This window comes from Vicugna pacos, chromosome 19 (assembly GCF_048564905.1).
Source record: "Vicugna pacos chromosome 19, VicPac4, whole genome shotgun sequence".
NCBI lineage: Eukaryota > Metazoa > Chordata > Mammalia > Artiodactyla > Camelidae > Vicugna > Vicugna pacos.
Window position 1 is genome coordinate 34546100 of NC_133005.1, and position 21502 is coordinate 34567601.

Below are 21502 nucleotides of genomic sequence, written 5' to 3' on the forward strand. Positions count from 1 at the left end.
GATTAGGTCTATTTATTTATTTATTATTAGTATTTTTTAATGGAGGTACTGGTGATTGAACCCAGAACTTTGTGCATGCTAAGCATGTGCTCTACCACTTGAGCTATATCCTCCCCACTTCCTTTACTTTTAATATAATTATATTTTACTTGATAGAGCGCATCTAAATTTTATCTGGAAGGACAAACAAAACACAACAAAACAAAACAAAAAAACTCCAACCCTAGGAAAATAGCCAGGACTTCAAAAAAAAAAATCAGAGTACATGTATTTCCTATCAGTCATGAATATGTGTATTAATATAATATTCAAAAAGTTGCCTCTGGCTCATTAGATGAACAGGTACCCAAGAGTTCATAAGAATTTAGAGTCTGATAAAGATGGGGGGAGGGGAGATAGTCAAGAAATCACGTTAAGAAACTACAGGCAGCATTCGGAAAGGGGGAGATTATGTCTCTCAACATTTACCCTTAATAACATAAATTTCCCATAGATTCTTGATTTAACATTTTAATAGTTAAACCACCAAGTACCTAGAGGAAAATAGAAAAGAATTTAATCTCTGGGTAGGGGTGGTGGGCTGTCAAACCATAAAAGAAATGACTACTGAATTTTACTCTAGGAAAATTTAAAACCTTACTTTCAGAAGAAAAAAACAAAAGAGGCAAAAATATATTGGAAAATATTTGTTAAGTATATGAAAGAACGGTTTACTGACTTTATTTAATTATCTCTTACACATTTGTAAGAAGATCACACTACAATAAAAATGATCTATGGATATGAAGGGAAAAGCAATAAAAAGGAAAATGCAAATGAAGGATAAATACGTGAAAGCAGCCCATAGACTACAAATAAAAAAATGCAAATGTTTAAATACATTTTTTGGCCTTTACAGTTGGCAAAGATTACAGAGAAATGATATCCAGGGAGGCATAAAGTCTGGGGAAATGTTTATTCTCATAAATTTCTATTTGGAATATAATTTATAAAACAATTTGGAGGCCACTCTATACCAAGATTTAAAAATAGCCTGCACTTTGATGGAGCAATTCTATTATTAGAAATATGACACAAGGAAATAACTGTCCAAAGATACATGTATAAGCATATTTCTTAAAGTTTATGTTAACAGCAACATGTTGTCAAAAATCTAAAGGTAAAAAAAAAAAAGAAATGAGATTGTAGGAACCAGAAGGTGGGATATTAGGTAACTATTAAAAAAGCTATAATGCAGAGTCGTATTAATTGACATGGGGGGGGTTGCAATATATTTTTAAATAAAACGCTCTTTACACAAGAATATAAGGCAAAGGCATTAATCCTTTTTTTTTTTTTGGTAAAAATCATACATGTCTCCTAAGAGTATAAAAACAAATGTGAAAATCAAATACATTTGGAGCAAAATTGAACCAAAAAAAGAAAATTATTTTACTCGTATATAGAATAGAGCAGTCTATGCAAGGATTCTGTTTCTATAGACCTGGAAAAATTCAAAACCTGCATCATTCAATGCTAATATCCCCACAGGAACAGATAAAGAATAGGAAGAATGCATTCTCAGGGAGCATGAATTTACATCCATTGTGGAATGTATCTGCTCCAGTGCTGTGTTTTTAATAATGTCTCAGCATTAGCTCTGATGTTGTATTGAGTGTTCTCCAGTAAATTAACTGCACAGTGCATTATAGTGTTTGTTTAAGTGTCTTTGTAGTATATTATAACATCTAATTTCCACTTCAAAGTAATTGGTCTTCATGAATTTTTAAGCCCCTGAAGAGCCCTGTTTAATGAATATTTGGATGAAACTAGTGTAGTAATTAAAAGATTTAAAATTTTCATAATAGTGAATGCTAAAATAACTACCAAAGTTACAAAGCCATTCAAAATATTCTAAAGCATTAGCAACAGCATGCTCATTCAAGGACACTAGCAACCCTGGCTTGACTGTGAAATGGGTACATTTCAGTTTATCTGCTAAGGTGATAGAGCCAAATCTCAACAACATAAACACAGCTCACAATAAGTGCTCTTTCCTGCTTAAGTTACGTGGTTCCTTACAATTTGTAGAAACTTTGAAAGACTTGAATTATGTTGAAATTTGTAACTAATATGAGACATTACTACACTTAATGTAGGTTTCTTATAGATGTCCATTATCAATCATATTAGGAAATTCCTTCCGTTCCTAGTTTGTTAAGAATTTTAAAAATCGTAAATTCTTAAAATGATGAGAAGATTTTGAATTTAACATATGCATTTTGTATATTTTTGTATATATATATATATTTTTTATTGACGCATAGTCAGTTTACAATGTTGTGTCAATTTCTGGTGTACAGCATAGTGCTTCAGTCACACATGAACTTACGCATATGTTAGTTTCATATTCTTTTTCACCATAAGTTACTACAAGATATTTAATGTACTTCCCTTTGCTATACAGTATGAACTTGTTGTTTATCTTTTATGTATATTAGTTAGTATCTGCAAATCTCCAACTTCTAATTTATCCCTTCCCACCCCCTTCCCCCATAAGCATAAGTCTGTTTTCTATGTCTGTGAGTCTGTTTCTGTTTTGTAAATAAGTTCGTCTTTTTTTTCAGATTCCATATATAAGTGATATCATACGCCATCACATTTTGAATAGCAAAGTGTAAAGCTTTTCCTTCCTAATCTCATTTGATCCTCACAACACCACCTTCATTTTTCAAAAGAGGAAACAGAATCACACAAATTATCGTTCAAGGTCAGATAGCATCTCAGTGGCAGTTCTGGGATTTGAAGCCACCGGGCATGTTTGGTTCCACAAACCACACAAGCTCTGCAGATCACCACTTATCCTGGGCCTCATCAGAGAAACGAACAAACAAAAAAGGTCAAGGATCTTTCCAGCTGCCTTCAAATACTTTACTATCAGGCACTCTGCATTTATGGAGTCAATCCTGGTACATTATTTCTTTACTTTTAAAATTTGTGAAATCTAACACACTTATGGAGAAGTGTGTAAAACAAATGTACAGCTGACCAAATTACTGTGACAGGAAAACAAGTATAACCACACCCACGTCAGGAAATACAGTTCTTGATCGTTTCCGTGATCACAACCAATTTACAGCGTATACTTTCTGAGAGACAGAAAATCCTGAAATCAGCCGCAGAAATGTGACCTATCATGCACAAGGAAACAACAACAATGTAATTTGCAGCTGACTTTTAGAAAACAATGGAGGCCAGAGGCAGTGGGATGATACTTTCAAAGTGCTCAAAGAAAAAAAAAATCCTGTCCACCAAGACTCATATTATTTCTGGGAAGTATTCAGACATTCTAGATTATCGCTCTCCCCGACTTAATTTTTTTTCTTTTACCCTGAGTCTTCTAGGTAATAAATAACAGTACTTTCCTTATTTAACATTTGTCTTAATTTTAATGTTCTTTTAAATCCAATCTGCATTTTTCTGAATTCTTCAGAGACTTCCCATTTTACTATATCTTTCCTTGTATTATTCTATTTATACCATCTATTGATTCTTCATTTTATCAGTATGTGTTCAGAGCCAGCAGTTCTACTTTATTTTTCTATTTTTAATTTTTTTAACATTTTTAATTGAGTTTTAGTCAATGTTAAACAATATTTAACAATGTTGTGTCAAATTCCAGTGTAGAGAACAATTTTTCAGTTATACATGAACATGCATATATTCATTGTCACATTTTTTTTCACTGTGCAGTTCTACTTTATTTTAAAAACTACTTTCTGATTCTATTTCACGTTAGCAATATCTTATCCATCAGCCTGAGACTAGAGTAGCGTTATCCATAGTTAGTATGCAGGCAAGTAACAGGATACTATATACTAATCATGTATATTACATCCCCAGTACATGAGGGTTTTTCTCCACAGCCTCGCCAACATTTATTTGTTGTCTTTTTTTATAATAACCATTCTAACAGGTGTGATGTGATAACTCATTGTGGTTTTGATTTGCATTTCCCTGATGATTAGTGATGTTGAGCATCTTTTTCATGTACCTGTTGGCCATCTGTATGTCTTCTTTGGAAAAATGTCTATTCAGATCCTCTGCCAATTTTTAAATCAGGTTGCTTATTTTGGTGTTAACTATGAGTTCTTTGTATATTTTGGATATCAGCCCCCGTACTGGCTATATCATTTGCAAGTAACGTCTCCCATTGCCGACAGTTTCTTTTGCCATGCGAATACTTTTAAGTTCAGCGTAATCCCATTTGTTTGCTTTTGCTTTTGTTTCTCTTGCCTGAGAAGACATATCCAAAAAAATATTACTAAGACCAATGTCAAAGAGCTTACTGTCTGTTTTCTTCTACAAGTTTTATGGTTTCAGGTCTTACATTTAAGTCTTTATTCCATTTTGAATGTATTTTTGTGCATAGTGTGAGAGTACTCGTTTGATTCTTCTGCGTGTAGCTGTCCAGTTTTCCCAGCATCACTTATTAAAGAGGTTATCTTTTCCCCATTCTATATTCTAGCCTCCTTTGTTGTAGATTAATTGCCCATGTAAGTGTTGGTTCACTTCTGGACTCTCTATTCTGTTCCATTGTTTGTTTCTGCACCAGTACAATACCGTTTCAGTTACTGTAGCTTTGTAATATTAAACTCAGGGAGCGTGATACCTCCAGCTCTCCAGGATCAGTAAGTGGGTCTGACCCAGGCTCCCTTCAGATCCCTTCTTCTGCCCTGGGTCCTGGAGTGTGTGAAATTTTGTGCGTGCCCTTTAAGAGTAGAGTCTCTGTTTCCCACAGTCCTCTGGCTCACCAGGAAGTAAGCCTCACTGGCCTTCAAAGCTAAACATTCTCGGGGTTCAGCTTCCCAGCCCAGGGCCCCTGGGCTGGGGAGCCTGATGTGGGGCTCAGACCTTTCACTCTGTAACTGTGATTGTCCTCCTGTTGTGGGCCACCCACCTCGGGGTACAGGTCTGGACTGTACCATGTCTCTGCCCCTCCACTCATTGCGGTTCCTTCTTAATATCTTTAGTCATAGAAGACTGTTTCTGCTAGTCTTTTGGTCTTTCTCTTCAATAGCTGCTCTTTGAATAGTCGTAATTTTTGGTGTGCCTGTGGGAGGAGGTGAGCTCAGGGTCTCCCTACTCCGCCATCTTGGCCATTCCTCAGTGGTGGAGAGTCTTATATATACTTTTTATTTTTCTTATTTGTTTTATCTCACGAAGCGGAACCCAAACTTTTCTAACAACTGAATAAATCCAAATAAAAAGATCAATGAAAAAACTTAAGTATCAGATTAGCCAAAGTATAAATTATTAGCAGAACCCAGGGCTGAAGAAACAGTGATAGCCATGATACATACATGTACTAGAGTTTAGAATTCAAAACGACAACTTACTTGAGTTTTATGCTTTAACATGTGCCAAATACATAATTGAGATTCCTCTTTGAAAGAGTAATTCTGAGACTTTAAGCATAGTATACTGGTGATTAAATTCACAGATCTATATACGAGTTAGGGGACCACTCAACATTAACAAATGGATGCAGTGCAAATTCCTTGTAATAAATCAATGGAAGATGTCTCGTATGGCAATTTTAATATTCAGGAAGCATTAAAATCAGTGTATCATTTACAGTGAATCACCTATTAACTCATTAAAATCTGTGGCTAAAAGAATAACTTGAGTGTAAAACTCTTTATTGAGTATAGTTTTTTAGTGTAAAACTTTTAATAGGTAATTCTTAGAGAAATTATTCAATTCAAAGAATGATGTTAGTGCCTTATTGGTAATTTTTAAAAATACTCAGTGACTTATTTAAAACAATGCTTTTAAATGATAGCTTCTCTCTATATATATCCAGAACTTACTGCCACCACGTGTATTGATGGGAAAGAATCAACAGCCAGAATAACTAGATTGTGATGGTTCAAGTCCACAGCTATAGGAGTTTAAAGTCATAGGAAAGCCTACCTCTCTACAAGATGCTTGAAATCTTCTTGCTCAAATTCTCCACTTACGTCCTGGGGCTAGTGCATATCTAGACAAAAGCTTTATTGTTAAGGCTAAGAGTAAAGTGTATAAAGAGTAAAGTGCTTAACAGAAGGTCTTCAATAAATAAGGTGATTGTATAATGTACTGCTCTGGCCAGGATACCTTTGAGACCAAATGGGGGCCCAAATAAGAATGTCGCCAATCAGCATGAACTTTCATTGCCTTGGTTAAATCAGAATATATGGTAACCCTGCCAATAAATGGTAGTTCAGGGAAAGAAGTTCATGAGAGACAGAGACTGGGAGGGACAGAGAGAGAGTAAGCAGACCGTCACAATTTCTGCCTCTATAATTACAGTGATGGAGAATTTGGTGGCAACTGTCAAGATCTCCAGCCCTGGGTTCAAAGAACTTTTGAGATATATCCCATTAGTATTCCAACTGTCTGGCCATGTGACCTAGGAAAAATAACGTTTGGGTTTCTTACTCATTAAAATGAGATAACAATTGTATTTACACCAGTGGGATTTCAAGATGCTGAAATAAAATAACTCATGCTAGTACAACGGATGGGTGGTAGGAGACTCTCAATAATGTGGGGTTTTGGGGGGCACATTAAAAGCTAGGCACTGGAACAAAAGGCTTTGTATAGAAGGATAAAAGGTGCTGTCCCTGATCCATGAACAAAGTCTTGGGAGAGAGAATAATATATTAAAAAAAAAAATGAACTGTGCAGCATGAAGTGTGAAAAATAAGTGGGTGCAGGGAATTAGTGGTTGATGAGTCTGGCTGGCTAAGCAAAAATGTGAGGAAGGCAGAGGCTTAGAAATCTGAACTTTGCCCAGGATCATGCCCTTGAGGGGAATGCCAAGGAGCCCAGTCTTCCAGAGTCAGACAGATGGCGGGTGAAGCCCTGTGCTGCCCCCTCACTGCTATGCGACCTTGGGCAAATTACTTAATTCTCGAATTCCCCCTTTCCTCATCTCCCCTAAAATAATAATAATCTCCTTAGAGGGCGACTGTGTCAGGAAATGAGATCATGAGTATGGAAAGGCTTAGCATCTGCTGGGTTCTCAGCATCCTCCCGCAGCGGTTAACGTTGTGCAAAAATGCCGCCGTCTTTACTTTCTGTAAAACCCAACTCTATGGGCTCGACCACCAATGACGGTAGGAGACGTGTATTCATACCACTTTAAGGTAATTTCACATCTTTGTCTGTGAGACAGACTCTTCTGAAGTTGTCGGTTGATTGAGAATGAGGTTCTGGTGTCAGATTTCACAGATGCTGTCAGGCACGTTCTCTCCCCTCCAGTCCTTTCCTCTCATTTTGCCTCAGAGTTAAGTGCTCCCTGCATGACGGCTAAGTGAGACGTGAAGGTGCAGGGGAACGGCTCAGGGCTGGTGCTGCCCGTTTGGGCTACTCTAACAAAGCATCATAGACTCAGTGCCTTATAAACAACAAACACGTCTCCCAGTTGCAGAGGCTGGAAAGTCCAAGATCAAGGCGCTGGCAGATTCAGTGTCCAGGGTCCAGGTCTGGCTGGCCTCTGCTTAGGGCATCTCACCCAGTTTGGGCTTTGCTTTTGGCTTCTGTCCTGCTGTGGCATTTGGTCACTCCAGCTTTTGGGTATAAGTGCACATCTGGACCTGACATCCCCTTCACAGCCTCTGGTCCATGCATCCACCCTCTATGCCCATCTCACCCCAACCCAGGCCATTTTCAGCCTCTAGTCCTCTGCATGCTTCCCCTACTGCTATAAAAAAATCCCCACAAACACAGTGGTTTGAAACAACACAGATCTATTATCTTACAGTTCTGCAGGTCCCAAGTCTGAAATGCGTCTACAGGGTGAAAAACCAAGGTATTGACAAGACTGCATTCCTTCTGAAGGGTCCAGGGAGAACCTGTTTCCTCACCTTGTCCAGCTTCCAGAGGCTGCTTACCATTCCTAGGCTCTTGGTTTCTTTCCATCACTTGACGCTCCTGCCTCCTTCTCATAAGGGCCTTTTGATTATATCAAGCCCACCTGGACAATTCAGAATACTCTCCCCATCTTAAGATCCTTAGCTTAATCATACCTGCAGAATCCCTTGTGCTATGTAAGGTAACATACTCACAGGTTCTTGGACTTAGGATGTGGACTCCTGGGCAGGCGGGGAGGGGGGCAGCGGTCATTATCCTGTGTACCACACCCTTCCATCATTCCCAGCCCCCGTCTGGGGCAAGTAGCACATGCTGGATTCCTCCCTGTGATGGATGGGCCATGGGGAAGGGGAGGTGCTATTTAACATCATCCCCCTCCCAAAAGCAGGTAACTGCCTCTCCTCCTCCATGTAGCTAGCTGCTTATGTCGGGGAGGGGCACCGCGTGAGACACCCTCCATCACAAGATTCAGGGGGGAAGCGTGTCAGTGGCATGCGTATTATATGCCACCACGATTGGGGTACACAGTGGGCATGGGTAAGAGGGCTAGGGAATTTTCAGCCTAAGCTATGACCAGACCATCCTGCATCCCTTTATCCTTCTTATTCCCACTATACTCAGGACCAGAGGGGTGGAGTCCTGCAGGCACTGATTGGCCTTGATTGGGAAATGAGAAGATTCTGGGTGGTGGTCTGGGTGCTACAAAAGCAGGCTCAGGTGTATGCCCGCTTTGCTGGCCGTGCTGGGGCTGACCTCTCTGAGAGGGTGAGTTCATGCTCTGTTCCACTGGGAGGCAGAGGAAGTTTTGTTCAGGGCAAGTCTGGGAAATAGAGCTGCATGCTTTGGCACACGGGGAGCAGCCCCGTGTATCTGAAATCCCAGCTGCCTCAGCAGCACATGTGGGCTCCTTGCAGGGTTCAGAAAAAGAGGAGAAACTTCAGGCGGAGGTTGGGAGGCTGTCATGTGTTCCTGATTTCCTCTATGTATGTGGTTGAGGTGGCCGTGATTTGGGGTGGGGATGGGGGGGGGTTAGGTCCTTGGTCTCACACACTTCTGCCTTCAATTTTAAGGTGTGACTTCTCTGGAGTCTACTTTGCCCTGAGAACAGAAGGAAGAGGAGGAAAAACATGGCTCTTTCGTTCCTAAAGGTGATATCACAGGTAAACTGCTAACTTCTGAGTTCCCTCCTAAAATACTAATTTACAGGCCTAATACCATTTGGCTGTTTGGGATCATCAGGGAGAATCTGTTCCAGGCCTCTCCCCGGCTCCTGGTGGTTGCAGGCAGTCTTAGGTGTTCCTTGGCTTGTCGGTGCATCACCCTGGCCTCTGCCCGTATCCTCACATTGTGTCCTCCCTGTGTCTCTTCACATAATTGTCCCTTGGTGCATGTCTGCCTCTGTGTCTAGATTGCCCCTTTATAAGTCATATTGGATTAGGGCCCACCCTAATCTCATTTCAATCTGATTACATCTGTATAAACCCTATTTTCAAGTAAGGTCACATTCTGAGGTCCTGGGGGTTAGGACTTCAATGCATCTTCTTCTGGGAAACATTATGAATCCACAACACACTGAAAAAAAATTATCAAAACTTACTTCTTCTAGGAGAGAAGTTACCGTTTCCCTTGTGGTCATTGGTCATTTAATTTTCCAAGTCCAAATTGATAAGTTTATATCTGCCTTCATTTTTGAAGGAGATCTGCACTGTGTATAAAAGAACTCCAGGTGTATGGCCTCAACCAAACGCCCACACCCCATCCGCCACTCTGGCCAGAATCCCACTTTCTTACCAGCCCTGTGTGACCTCCATCACTTCTACTTGCCTCATATCCCAACAGCTGTTCTCTAACCAGTCTGGCCCTGTGCAGGCAGTCCCAGTGTCAGCCAGTGACCCCAGGGGAATTTTCATGCAGCTGTTTAAGGTTTCCCATTGAGCACCCTGCCCTCCAAATCCCAGCTGTGTTGGAAGCTTCAAACTCTGACATGCAATTCCTCTATCCAGCACGATCACTGCTGTCTACTTGGGTTCTTTGTCCTGACCCTGTGGCTCTAGAAATACCATTAAAGAGAATGCCAGGATGACACGTGCTTTTCTTCTGTCAAGGAGTCCAACCCTGAACAGGTTGCTTTCCAGTGTGTAGTAACAGCGGCTTGAAACATTTACCTAGTTTTTTTCTGCCCTTCAACCACAGCAAGAGGGTAATGCAGAGCAACTACTCCATCATGGCTAGAACCAAAGGCATCTGTCCTTTCACTTAAAATACAGTTCAAATTGACTTCATTTTTGAAAGTCTTCCTTGACGCCTCAGCCCCTATAATCTCCATCTTTATCAATCCACGCTGTATGGCATTTAACAAGTGATTGTGTTAGAGTTCTCCAGAGAAACAGAACAGGATGTATTATCTATCTGTATACACAGATATGGTGACTTATAATGAGGAACTGAGTCACGTGATTATGAAGACTGAGAAGCCCAAAGGTCTGTAGTCAACAAGCTAGAGACCCAGGAGAGCCAAGTCTAAAAGGCTGAGAACCAGGAGAGCCGATGGTGTTAAGTTCCAGTCTCAGGTCGGGCAGGCTTGAGACTCAGGAAGAGTGGTGTTTCAGTTCAAGTCCGAAGGCAGGAAAAGACCAATGTCCCAGCCCAACGTTCAGGCAGGAGTGTCCTTAGTACCCACCCTGGGTGGGAATCTGAGTCGGAGGCCTGCAGGCATAAAGCCCACAGATGGTAGCTTCGCTCAGACTCCTCAGCCAATGTGTTTCTTTAGCTGTTACTTTTTCATGAAGATAGGTAATTTTGCCTCCCCAACCAAACGCTCCAAGGACAAAATTTATTTCTTACAGTTTCCATTGTGTGTACCTGTGTGTATGTGTGTGTGTCTGCTGCACTATTTGGACCACTTGAAAGATACCTACCAAGGGCCACATGAAAGCATGTACACAAATTAAGTATAAATTGTTATTTCAGGAGTCAGTGAAATTCAGAGATGTGGCTGTGGTCTTTTCTCCAGACCAGTGGGTTCACCTGAGCCCTGAAGAGAGACAATTGTATATGGATGTGATGCTGGATAACTGTGATTACCTTGTGTCTTTGGGTAAGGAGATCCTTCCTTCTTGGTTTAAAACTGCCCATGGTAGAATTCTTCCTTCTGTGGGAGTATCTGGAAAGCCCCTGAAAACGCTTGGCTGAATTTCAACCCAATATTCCTCAGTAACGTTCCGGTGCTGTGTGATGTTAGGAAAGGGCATTTTCACCTTGGGATGACTGAAGCTTCATTTTATTCCCCATCATCTTTCAAACCATCACACTTTCCTTGAAAACCATGCCTCTCAGGGTACTGTATGTCTAAGTAAGAGGTGGGGACTGTTAAAAAATGTAGATGGTCTCTCTTTTTTTTCTTTAATGGAACAGCTCCTGAGGTAATTTTGAGACCCCACACCAAAAATGTGGGTCTAAATTCTGTAATAACCACAGCATGGTCAAGGTCATTTATTTTTCTTAGGACACTGGACTTACAAGGCAGAAGTGATATCCTCTTTGAAGCAAGGGAAGGAGCCCTGGATGGTGGGGAGAGAGATGACAAGTGCGCCGTGCCCAGGTAACTGACAAGTAACAAGTCGATGGGAGCTGTCACACCCCAACTGGTCAGAGTAACGTGGACCCCTGAGGTGACAGGAGAGGAGCTCCCCCGTGGGCTTCCAAAGAAACCTGATTTTTACTCTACATTCATCTCTCTCCCTGTACTCTGTCTGCTGTACCTCCAGTCTTAGACTAAATGGCATGCTGATAAGATGTTGAGATTTAAATGGGTATATGGAGGGATAGAGGTATGAATAGCTGAACTGGTCAAATAATTTAGCAATGATTAGAATGAATGAATCAATGAATAGGTTAACTCAGAAAAGGATCATGAAAAGCTCCCTTCCCACCCCTTTTTTTCCCAAGAAAGTTGAGAGGGATTTTCTTCTCTCTAGATTAAGATAACAGGTTGATTAGACATAGAGTAACAAAGCAGAAAAACAATCAAATTTATCATCAAGTCGGATACGACATGCCCATCATTCACAGAGTAGAAATTGCCAGAATGCAAGAGTATCTAGAGGTTTCAAAGAAACTCTTACGTTTCAGTGCACAACAGAGAAGGTAGCTCATTTACAGACTCCTGAAAGTCAAAGGACAAAAAGTCAAAAGTCGGCACAGATGATGATGATTTTGGCTTGAGACATCATTAGATCTGAAGAGTGGAATAAAATACCAAGTGCTTCTAAGCCACAGGCATTCTGGACAGTGGGCCTGGAACCCAGGAAGAAAGTAAAAGGTTTCCTAAGAACTGTTCACAAGAATTCCAAGTAACTCTGGGTTTTCTTACTCTTTAGAAACTTCATAACCTGGCCAAATACCTCTCCCACCCCCAGGTCAGTTCATCTATATGAATGAGGCAACTTTTAAACTTTTTCTTTTATTCCATCAATGTATTTCTCTTTCTTCCTTAGGCTTTCAATCTTTGTGCACTTCTGCATATTCTTCTATCCAGTTGTACTCACATATATATATTTTTTTACTATTTCCTCCATTACCTTGTGAAGAAAACGAATCTGTTTGCTTTGTTTGGGTGTGTATGTGAGTGTTTACAACAATCCATATACATACTTATTTCAATGAAATCGGGGTACACATACACACCTATTTGAATAAAACTATTTAGCCAGTGTGGCTGACAATTTGGTGGGAGGGCTGGAGGTCGGGTACAGAGACTGACTGATCCTAATCTTCAGTGTATAGTCTACCACTGTTGTTCTATTCGAGAATCCATCATTTTGTAACCCCTTCATGTGTAACCTATGATTTCATTAATTGTCCTGTCCCGTGACAGCCAGTTAATTATCTTTTCTATGATAAATACTCCCACATCTGTTATAAGATACACAGTTGTTTTGTACATAGTATTGTCATTTAAATGGCATGCTGTAAGAACTCTTATCTTTCCATTTATCCCAATTTCTGAGATCTTTACATGTTACATATACATGTTTTACTTTTGAGTGCAATATAGTATTCTATAGGATGTGTCCACCATGTTGAACTTAGGATTCCTTTTTCCTTAATAATGGCTACGTCGCTTCAACTCTTTCTGAGCAAAATCTCACATATTCCCTTGACAATGTGTATAATGATTTCTCTGGGTCACAGGGCATAGTATAAACAGTTTCCCAAAATTCCTAGATTGTTTTCCAGATACCTGTTTATTTTATAGTCTACCAGCATTATTTGGTCCTCTTCCTATGTCTTACCGATGCCTGGTATTATCTGCATTTTAACTGGTTCCATTTTGATAGTAAGATGTGACCTCCTTGTTTTAATTCTAATTTCTCTAAGTAGTAAGACGAAGCTCCTATGAGATTCTTGTTGTCCACTCAGTATTAAGCTTTTCTGAAGTGCCTCTTTGAATTCTTTGCCCATTTCTCTTTTCTTTCTTTGTGGAAATTGAAGAATTTTCTTTTACGTTTTAGATAATAAATTTTTTTTTTGGTTTAAGATATATGAATAGTTCTGCTAATCTGTCATTTGTCTGTTAATTCTGAAAGTTTTCTTGGCCAAAAAATCCTTAGTTTTGATGTAATCACACATTTCACGTTTTGACATAGCTTTTACTTAATATCTTTTTGTTGTTGTTTAAGAAGCCCTGCCATCCTAGGTAATACATATACTCTTCTACTAACTTTATAAGTTTAAGATTCATATTTATATCATTAATCTCTCTGGTTTCTACTTTTGTACCTAATATAAGAGAGCAACCAGCCCCATTTTCCCTGGATACTGACACAGTTTTTACAATACTATCTACCAAATCACCCATCCTGTCCTCACTGATTTGTGATGACATCCTTACCCCATATAGGGCATCTATACTGGTAAGTCATCTTCTGAACTTTTTCTTTTATTCCAATAATGTATTTGTCTTTCTGTATTAGTACATATTCTTCCTATTAGTTTTCTAGGGAGCACACACACTTGGGAGGTACTCCCACTGGTTCTTTTGTTCAGAATCAGTTATCTGTTCACGGAATGGATACTACCATTGATGTTTGCAGTGTGTCTTAATACTTTCACTTTATACTTACTACTTTAAAATTGAGTGCCTTTAAACTCTCCCTGCCTTGGTTCTTTTAGTATAACTCTATTTATTCAGAGTCTGTATTTTCTCATAAATTTGAGAATATTTGTTGGGTTTCAAAAAAGAAAAACACAGCTATTTTAGGATGCCACTGAATGCATAGATTAGTTTGGGAAGAACTGCCATCCTTCACCCCATTGATGAATGCTGCTACACTTCTAGTCAGATGTTGGTTTTGCATTCACTAATATATTTTTTGTTTTCTCTAATGTTTTGGCCATATTTTTAGATTATTTTATGTATAACACATAGATCTTGTCCATATTATGAAATTTCAAGTATATATTATTAATTATAATCACAATGCTGTGCATTAGGCCCCGAGAATTTATCCATGTTATAAACTAAAATTTGCACCCTTTCACCAACATCTCTCATTTCCTCCAGCCCCAGCCGCCCCGGGCAATCACCAGTCTTCTGTTTCCATGAGTTCAACCTTTTTTTTTTTTTTTTGAAGACTCCACATGTAAGTGAGATTACACAGTATTTGCCTTTCTTTGGTTTATTTCACTTAGCATAATGTCCTCTAGGTTCACCCATGTTGTCACAAATGGCAGGATATCAATTTTTATGGCTGGATAATATTCCATTGTGCATATGCACAACATTTTCTTTATTCACTTATCCATTGATGGACACTTGGGTTGTTTCCCTATCTTGGCTCTTGTGAATAATGCTGCAATGAACATGGGAGTGTTGATATCCCTTCAAGATACTGATTTCATTTCTTTTGGAATGAAAAAGCCCAGAAGTAGGACTGCAGAATTATATGGTAGTTCTATTTAAAGTTTTCTTTTGAGGTTCCTCAGTCTTTGAAAAGTATTACTTTGAAATTATTACTTCATTGTCTTCTTGACAAAACGCTACTGTTGAAAAGTTTAACATCAAATCTGATTCTTAACATTATTGGTAATCTGTACCCTTTCTTTAGGAGCTTTTAGAATTTTCATTTCTATTCTCATATTTTTATATGGTTTGGGTTTTCCTTTTCTATTTTGTTTGGCAGTCAGTGGGGCTTTTCAATTTGTAGTCTTTTCACTTTAATTCTGGCATATTATTGGGTTATTCCTTGTTTTTAAAGTTTTATTGAAATATAATTGACTTAAAATAAACTATGCATATTTAAAGTATACATTTAATAAAGTTTGACAAATATGTACAAACCTGGGAAGCCACCCCAGAGTCGAGACAGTGAATGTAGTAATCATCCCCAGAGGGTTCCTTGTGTTGCTTTTCAGTCCTTCCCTCCTGACCCTCCCATCCTGTCCCCTTATCCCCAAGCAACCACTGATCTGCTTTCTGTTACTCTAGATTGCATTTTCTGGGGTTTTACATAAATAGGATCATGCAGTACATACTTTCTGTTTTTGTTTTGGTTTGTCTGGCTTCTTTAACTCAGCATAGTTAGTCTGAGATTTATCTGCGCTGTTGCATATATCAGTGGTTAATTCTTTTATACTGCTGAATAGTATTTCATGGTATGGACATACAAAATTTGCTTATCCATTCATCTTTTCACAGGCATTTGGGTTATTTCCAGTTTGTCTGTACTTGGAGAATGTCCTTCGTGTAGTTTTAATTATGTGTTTTCATCCTAGGTGAAAACACTGCATTATCTTTGGCAGCTTTGTCAAAAAATCAGTTGTCTATATGCGTGTTCATAACATTCCCTTACTGCTCTTTTAATGGCTGTAAAATCTGTAGTTATGTCACTGCTTTCATTCCTGAGATCGGCACTTGGTGTCTTCTGTTTTGCTGATCAGTCTGGCTAGGTTATCAATTTTAGTGGTCTTCTTAAAGAACTAGCTTTTTGTTTTATTGCTTTTTCTGTACTGATTTCTTGTTTTCTGTTTTGTTGATTTCTGTCTTGACTTTTATCACTTCCTTTCTTCTGCTCACTTTGGATTAATTTGCTCTCCTTTTGTATTTTCCTTAAGGTGGAAGTTGAGGTCACTGATTGGAGACCTTTCTTCTCTCTAACATAGGCACTTAGTGCTATGGATTTTATCCAAATACTGTTTCAGTGGCATCCCACAAATTCTTAAATATTATGTCTTCATCATCATTCAGTTCAAATACTCTAATTTCTCATTTGATCTGATTAGTTAAAAGTATATTATTTAGGCACTTCTTTAGCACTTCTTTACCCCTGGACATACCTATCACTCCAAGATCTATCCTGTCTGATATCAGCTCAGCCATTGTAGCTTTCTTTTGACGGGTTGCATGGTTCTCTTTATGATGTGCGTTGGTGTGATTCTCTCCATGTTTCTTATGCTTGGCTTTGTTGGACTTCTTGGATCTGTGAGTTTATAGTTTCCATGTGTTTGGAAATTTTTTGTCTATCATTTCTTTATTTTTCTTTCTGGTCCTTCCTTCTCCCTCTCGCCTCTCTTTCAGAGATTCTGGTGCCCATATACTAAGCCATCTGGAGTCGGTAGACCATCAAACACGTTTCCCCTCATGGGACCTATGTTAAGGGGTGGTGATCCTTCTCTTCTACTCCTCTGACTGTTCTAATTTTTGAGCTATATTTTCCATTTCTTCAGACATTTTCTTCTGGCTTCTTTAATCAGGTTTCCCATGTTACTATGTTGTCTTTGACTGTATAATTTTGTCTTTGGCCATATCATTTTTCTATAAATGTGAACCATTAAATTCATTTAAATTATTATATCTTCAAACTAATTTTCACTTTTTTTTATTATCACTTGATTCCATCTTATGTTGCGATATCTTATTTATCTTTTAGGAAATATTACTCAAGTAAATTTTTAAACTATTCCTCTGTGTCCTACACTTACTAATTACTTCAACAGCATCTCAAGATCTAGAATGGTGAAGGTAACAGACCCATGCTAGTTCTCCACCTTATCATTTGCTCACTGCTACCCCACTACCTAATTATCTTATTTGTTGTGATGCGTGGATTTAATTTTAATTTTTCCCATATTGTTTTCCCAATAGCATGTCAACCAGCACTGGAGAATTATTATGCCCTTTCTGAGTCTGTGAATACCTGTAGGCAAAGTTCTCACCATGAGAAACATCGAAAATTGTGTACTTTTGTTCAGCACCATGAATGTGATGACTGCAGCATGGCTTTTAGCTGCATCTCACAACTTACTAGACATCAGCGAATTCACAAGGTAGAGAAAGCCCACAGATATGATGAAAATGCAAAGGGCTTTAGGCATCACTCCTCATTTACAACGCTCCCAAGAATTTATATTCCAGAGAAACATCTTGAATGTAACCAATGTGGCAAAACCTTCAACAGAGCTTCAAAGCTGATTCAACATCAGAGCACACACAGTGGACTAAAACCACACAAGTGTGATGTGTGTCAGAGGGCCTTCAGGTTTCTTTCATCCTTTATTACACATCAGAAATTTCATGCTGGCAAGACACCAAATCTGACTCAGCATCAAAAAACTCATACACAGAAGAAACTCTTTGCCTGTACATTCTGTGCAAGGGCCTTTCGCAGCTTCTCAGAAAAAATTCAACACCAAAAAACTCATACTAGAAAGAAGTATTACACGTGTAATTACTGCAAAAAGGACTTCAATCCATATTCACAGTTTCTCTTACATCAAAGAGTGCATACTGGAGAGAGGCCCTACAAATGTAATGACTGTGAAAAATCCTTTAAAAGCCAATCGAACCTTAATAAACATCAGAAGATTCATACTGGAGAGAAGCCCTTCTCATGCAATGAATGTGAAAAGACCTTTACTCAGCTCATAGATCTTAATCGTCACCAACAAATCCACGCTGGGGAGAAACTTTACATCTGTAATAACTGTAACAAGACCTTTGTCCGCTTCTCAGATCTAATTCGACACCGAAGGACTCACACCGGAGAGAGACCCTACAAATGTAATGCTTGTGACAAAACCTTTAAACATCAGTCAAATGTTATTAAACACCAGAAAACTCACTCTGAAGAGCGGCCCTATGCATGTGACGAATGTGAGAAGACCTTTCGCTATTGCTCAGACCTTAATCGACATAAAAAAATTCATACTAACGAGAAACCCTATAAATGTAACGAATGTCAAAAGCTTTTTAACAATAGTTCAAATCTTAATAAACACAAGAAAATCCATACTGGAGAGAAACCTTTCGTGTGTAATCAATGTGGAAAAGCTTTCAGTCTAAACTCAAAACTTGCTCGACATCAGAAAACTCATGATAAAAAGAAACCCTGAAACTGAGGGAAAGCATTTAGAAATCACTTAGCTTTTCCTAGAAATTGAAAATCTAAGCCAAAGAGATCAATGTGGAAAGGTTTTTTAAGCCAAAGCCCAATTTTTCTTCATGAGTTCATCCTGTATGGAATATTTCGGAAATTTAAACGCATGATGAAGAAATGGGGAGATGTGATCGGAGATGGACTTTCTGTATTATATTGACTCACTTCTTTGAGCAAAAACAGTTGAAAATGTTCAAGCAAAACTTGGAACTGGGTAAGGCAGCTCCTAGGGTGGAAAGCAGGCTAAGAGACAGTCCAGAGGGTACAGTAAAAAGAATATATTTATTTTGCTGTTTTCTTCATTATCTCTTTTCACTGGATGAATAAAATCATATTTTTAATAGAGGTAGCTCTCTAAAGGTGTAAACTTTTGTACGGAGAGGATGCAACCCTAATCTAAGCGTAAGTAAGGAGAACAAAAGCCATTTCTTTGGAATTAGAACCTTAGAGAAGAAGAAACTTCACCAGTGGATGATGAAAAACAAAAAGTGGACCACGATTTAAAACAAGCTAAAGGATAAAGAGTTAAGAGGGTAGATGTGAGAAATCCGAAAGCTGTGGATCAGTGGGTGAGAAGACGGTTTCTGCTCCTAGTCTACATGGACAGAACTTGGAGGCGCCCAGCCTCCCTGAGTAGTCAGCACAACTCTTGGATCTATCGAGAGACCCAAGAGGAGATGGAGAGACTGCAGGAGCTATAGGACTTGGATTCAGGGCTTGGGAGACTCTAGTGCTTGTAGTATTATTTTAAGTAAGTTGATTTCCTGTATTTCTTGGGGAATGGATGCTAAGTTTCCCAGTACATGCTAACACTGGTGTGTATTGCTGAATCCATTCAGGCCTTGTGTCAGAAATCTACACTTTCCTGAATCAGTTCCCATAATCATTAGTGGCAGCTTAGCCCCGTTCAGCCAAGTGGGATGGGTGTAGTCTACCAAGTTTCTCGAGAACTGGCCTCAATCCATAAAAAGGGATGGGTTTAGTTCCTTCTTTGAGGGTCATTCTCTCATCTGTTCTCTCTGCCTTCCCAGGTACTATAGTGGCTGCCACCGAGCTAAACTGTTGTGTAATCCCCAGATGTGGCCCCTAGTCTTATGTTCATTCTTTACGTGCTTTTTAATCACTAAGAAAAGGTGTGTACACAAGCTCATTTCTTGCAAATAACCTATAGAACTACAATGTGTCTGTTAAGTTACATGTAAACTGAAAATGCAACTGAAGTAAGTTTAAGAATGAGTACAAAATAAAAGTTATCAATACAGCTATGAAAATGTACACTGATCACTGGGATAAGGAGGAAAGCAAGTTGTGTCCTGGACCCCTTACTCCTAATTTTGGTCCTTAAAGTTCTGGTTTAGAGTAAAATTAAGCAGGAACTATTTTATGTTTCAAATAGATTTAGAATTTCCAATATTTCTAAAGTCTGTATTATAAGGAGAAAAAAAGAAACTTAATAGAAAAGAACGGTTTGTTCTGAAAAGCCTAGTATCCCAAATTTGCTGTCACCAGACTCAACAGAAACCTAGGTTCCAGTAAGAAATCTCAAACATTCTTTTTATACCTGTTCCCATGTTTCCTGGGAACTGTCACTAATTATAAGCCATAAGTCTCTAATCAAATGAAAAAGAAAGGATAAAAGGACAGCCAATGTGCAAAAGTTAGGCTATGTAAGACATTCTCCTTGGAAAGTTTCAGCAGAAATTTTTGTTTTTATTTCCTACTGGATTTTAATATTAAAACCACATAAGAAGCAACATGGATAAACCTAGAGATGATCATACTAAGTGAAGTCAGACAAAGATAAATATAGTGTATCTTATGTGTGGAATCTAAAAAATGATACAAATGAAGTTATTTACAAAATAGAAACAGACTCACAGAGAGCAAACTTATAGTTACCAAACAGGAAAGGTGGGGAGGGATAAATTAGAAGTTTGGCATTAGCAGATGCAAATTACTATGTATAAGACAGATAAACAAGGTCCTAATGAATAGTACAGGGAACTATTTTCAGTATCTATTATGAGAAGAATTTGAAAAAGAATATATGTAACAATCATTTCGCTGTTCGCCAGAAACTAATACAACATTGTAAATCAACTATAATTAAAAAAAACACACATATTTCCATTGTTTAAACAAATAAGAGTTGTTGGTCTAAAAAATGGAGAGAAGCCTTATTTTGAAGCTTAAAATGTCATCTAAACACTAACATAGTGTGTACAACTTTTTTTTCTTTTGCTTTTAAGCACTCCTTATATATATTCACTGTTACATTTGAGGATATAATCCAGTAGGATGTTTGTAGGTTAACTTGAGTCCCTCCTTAAAGATATGTTAAAGACTTAACCCCCGTGTGTAGGAAAAACTCAGTTCTCCTGTATGTTTTTCCTTGACGCCGACACCACTACCATAGTCACAACACTTCTGACACCAGATGTGTGGGGGTATTTCCCACACCAAGCAATTCTGTGACACCTGTTGGATGTCCAACCACTTATCTCAGTTCTGACTGTACCTGGGGATAGTGTCATATCCCACCGGTTAAGGGAACACTTCCACAAGACTGCCCCCCACCAACCCCCAACTTCAAATCCCAAGTCCAGGTTGTCACCTGTGCTTCTAACAGGCTGGCTATAAATCAGAGGTTCCCATGACCCCCTCCTAGAGTTTAACTTGCTACAGCAGCCCACAGAACTCAAGGGAACAGTTTACCTGCTGTTTACCAGTTTATAATAAAAGGATTAAGATTAAGGATACAGATGAACATCCAAATAAGAGACGCAGAGGGCAAGGAACATGGGAAGGGGCCTGGGGCTTGCAGGCATGTCACTCTCCCAGCACCTCCACCCGGAAGCCCTCCAAATCCCTTACTGTTGGGATTTTTATGGAGGCTCCATCACAGAGGTATGATTGATCATTAACTCCATTTCCAGCCCCTTCTCCTCCTTTCTGGAGAATGGGAGGTGGGCTGAAAATTTCAAGCTCCTGATCATGGCCATTCCCCAACCCAAGAGTCCACCAAGAGTGGACCTTCATTAGAAGATAAGACACTGCTGTCATCGAGGAAATTCCAAGGGATTTAGGAGTTCTGTGTCAGGAACTGGGGTCAAAAACCAAATATTAGAACCAGTTTGTGGTACTTTGAAGTGATAACCCTAGAAAAT

The 21502-nt window shown here is 38.9% G+C and overlaps 1 protein-coding gene across 5 annotated transcripts in view; it reads left to right on the forward strand.

Annotated features, from left to right (window-relative positions):
• Positions 1-21502, forward strand: part of LOC140687442 (uncharacterized) — a 29073-nt gene that overhangs the window by 1594 nt on the left and 5977 nt on the right. For 2 of the 5 annotated variants that reach the window (XM_072944325.1, XM_072944326.1), the window contains 4 exons: positions 8970-9059; positions 10870-10996; positions 11405-11500; positions 17045-19606. In XM_072944325.1, coding sequence (XP_072800426.1) covers positions 9027-9059; positions 10870-10996; positions 11405-11500; positions 17045-18291 — 1503 coding nt within the window. In that variant the 5' untranslated portion in view covers positions 8970-9026 and the 3' untranslated portion in view covers positions 18292-19606. Of the gene's footprint in view, positions 1-8591; positions 8665-8969; positions 9060-10869; positions 10997-11404; positions 11501-17044; positions 19607-21502 lie in introns of those variants that run through there. The other 3 variants (XM_072944327.1, XR_012061773.1, XM_072944328.1) reach the window with 3 other exon arrangements.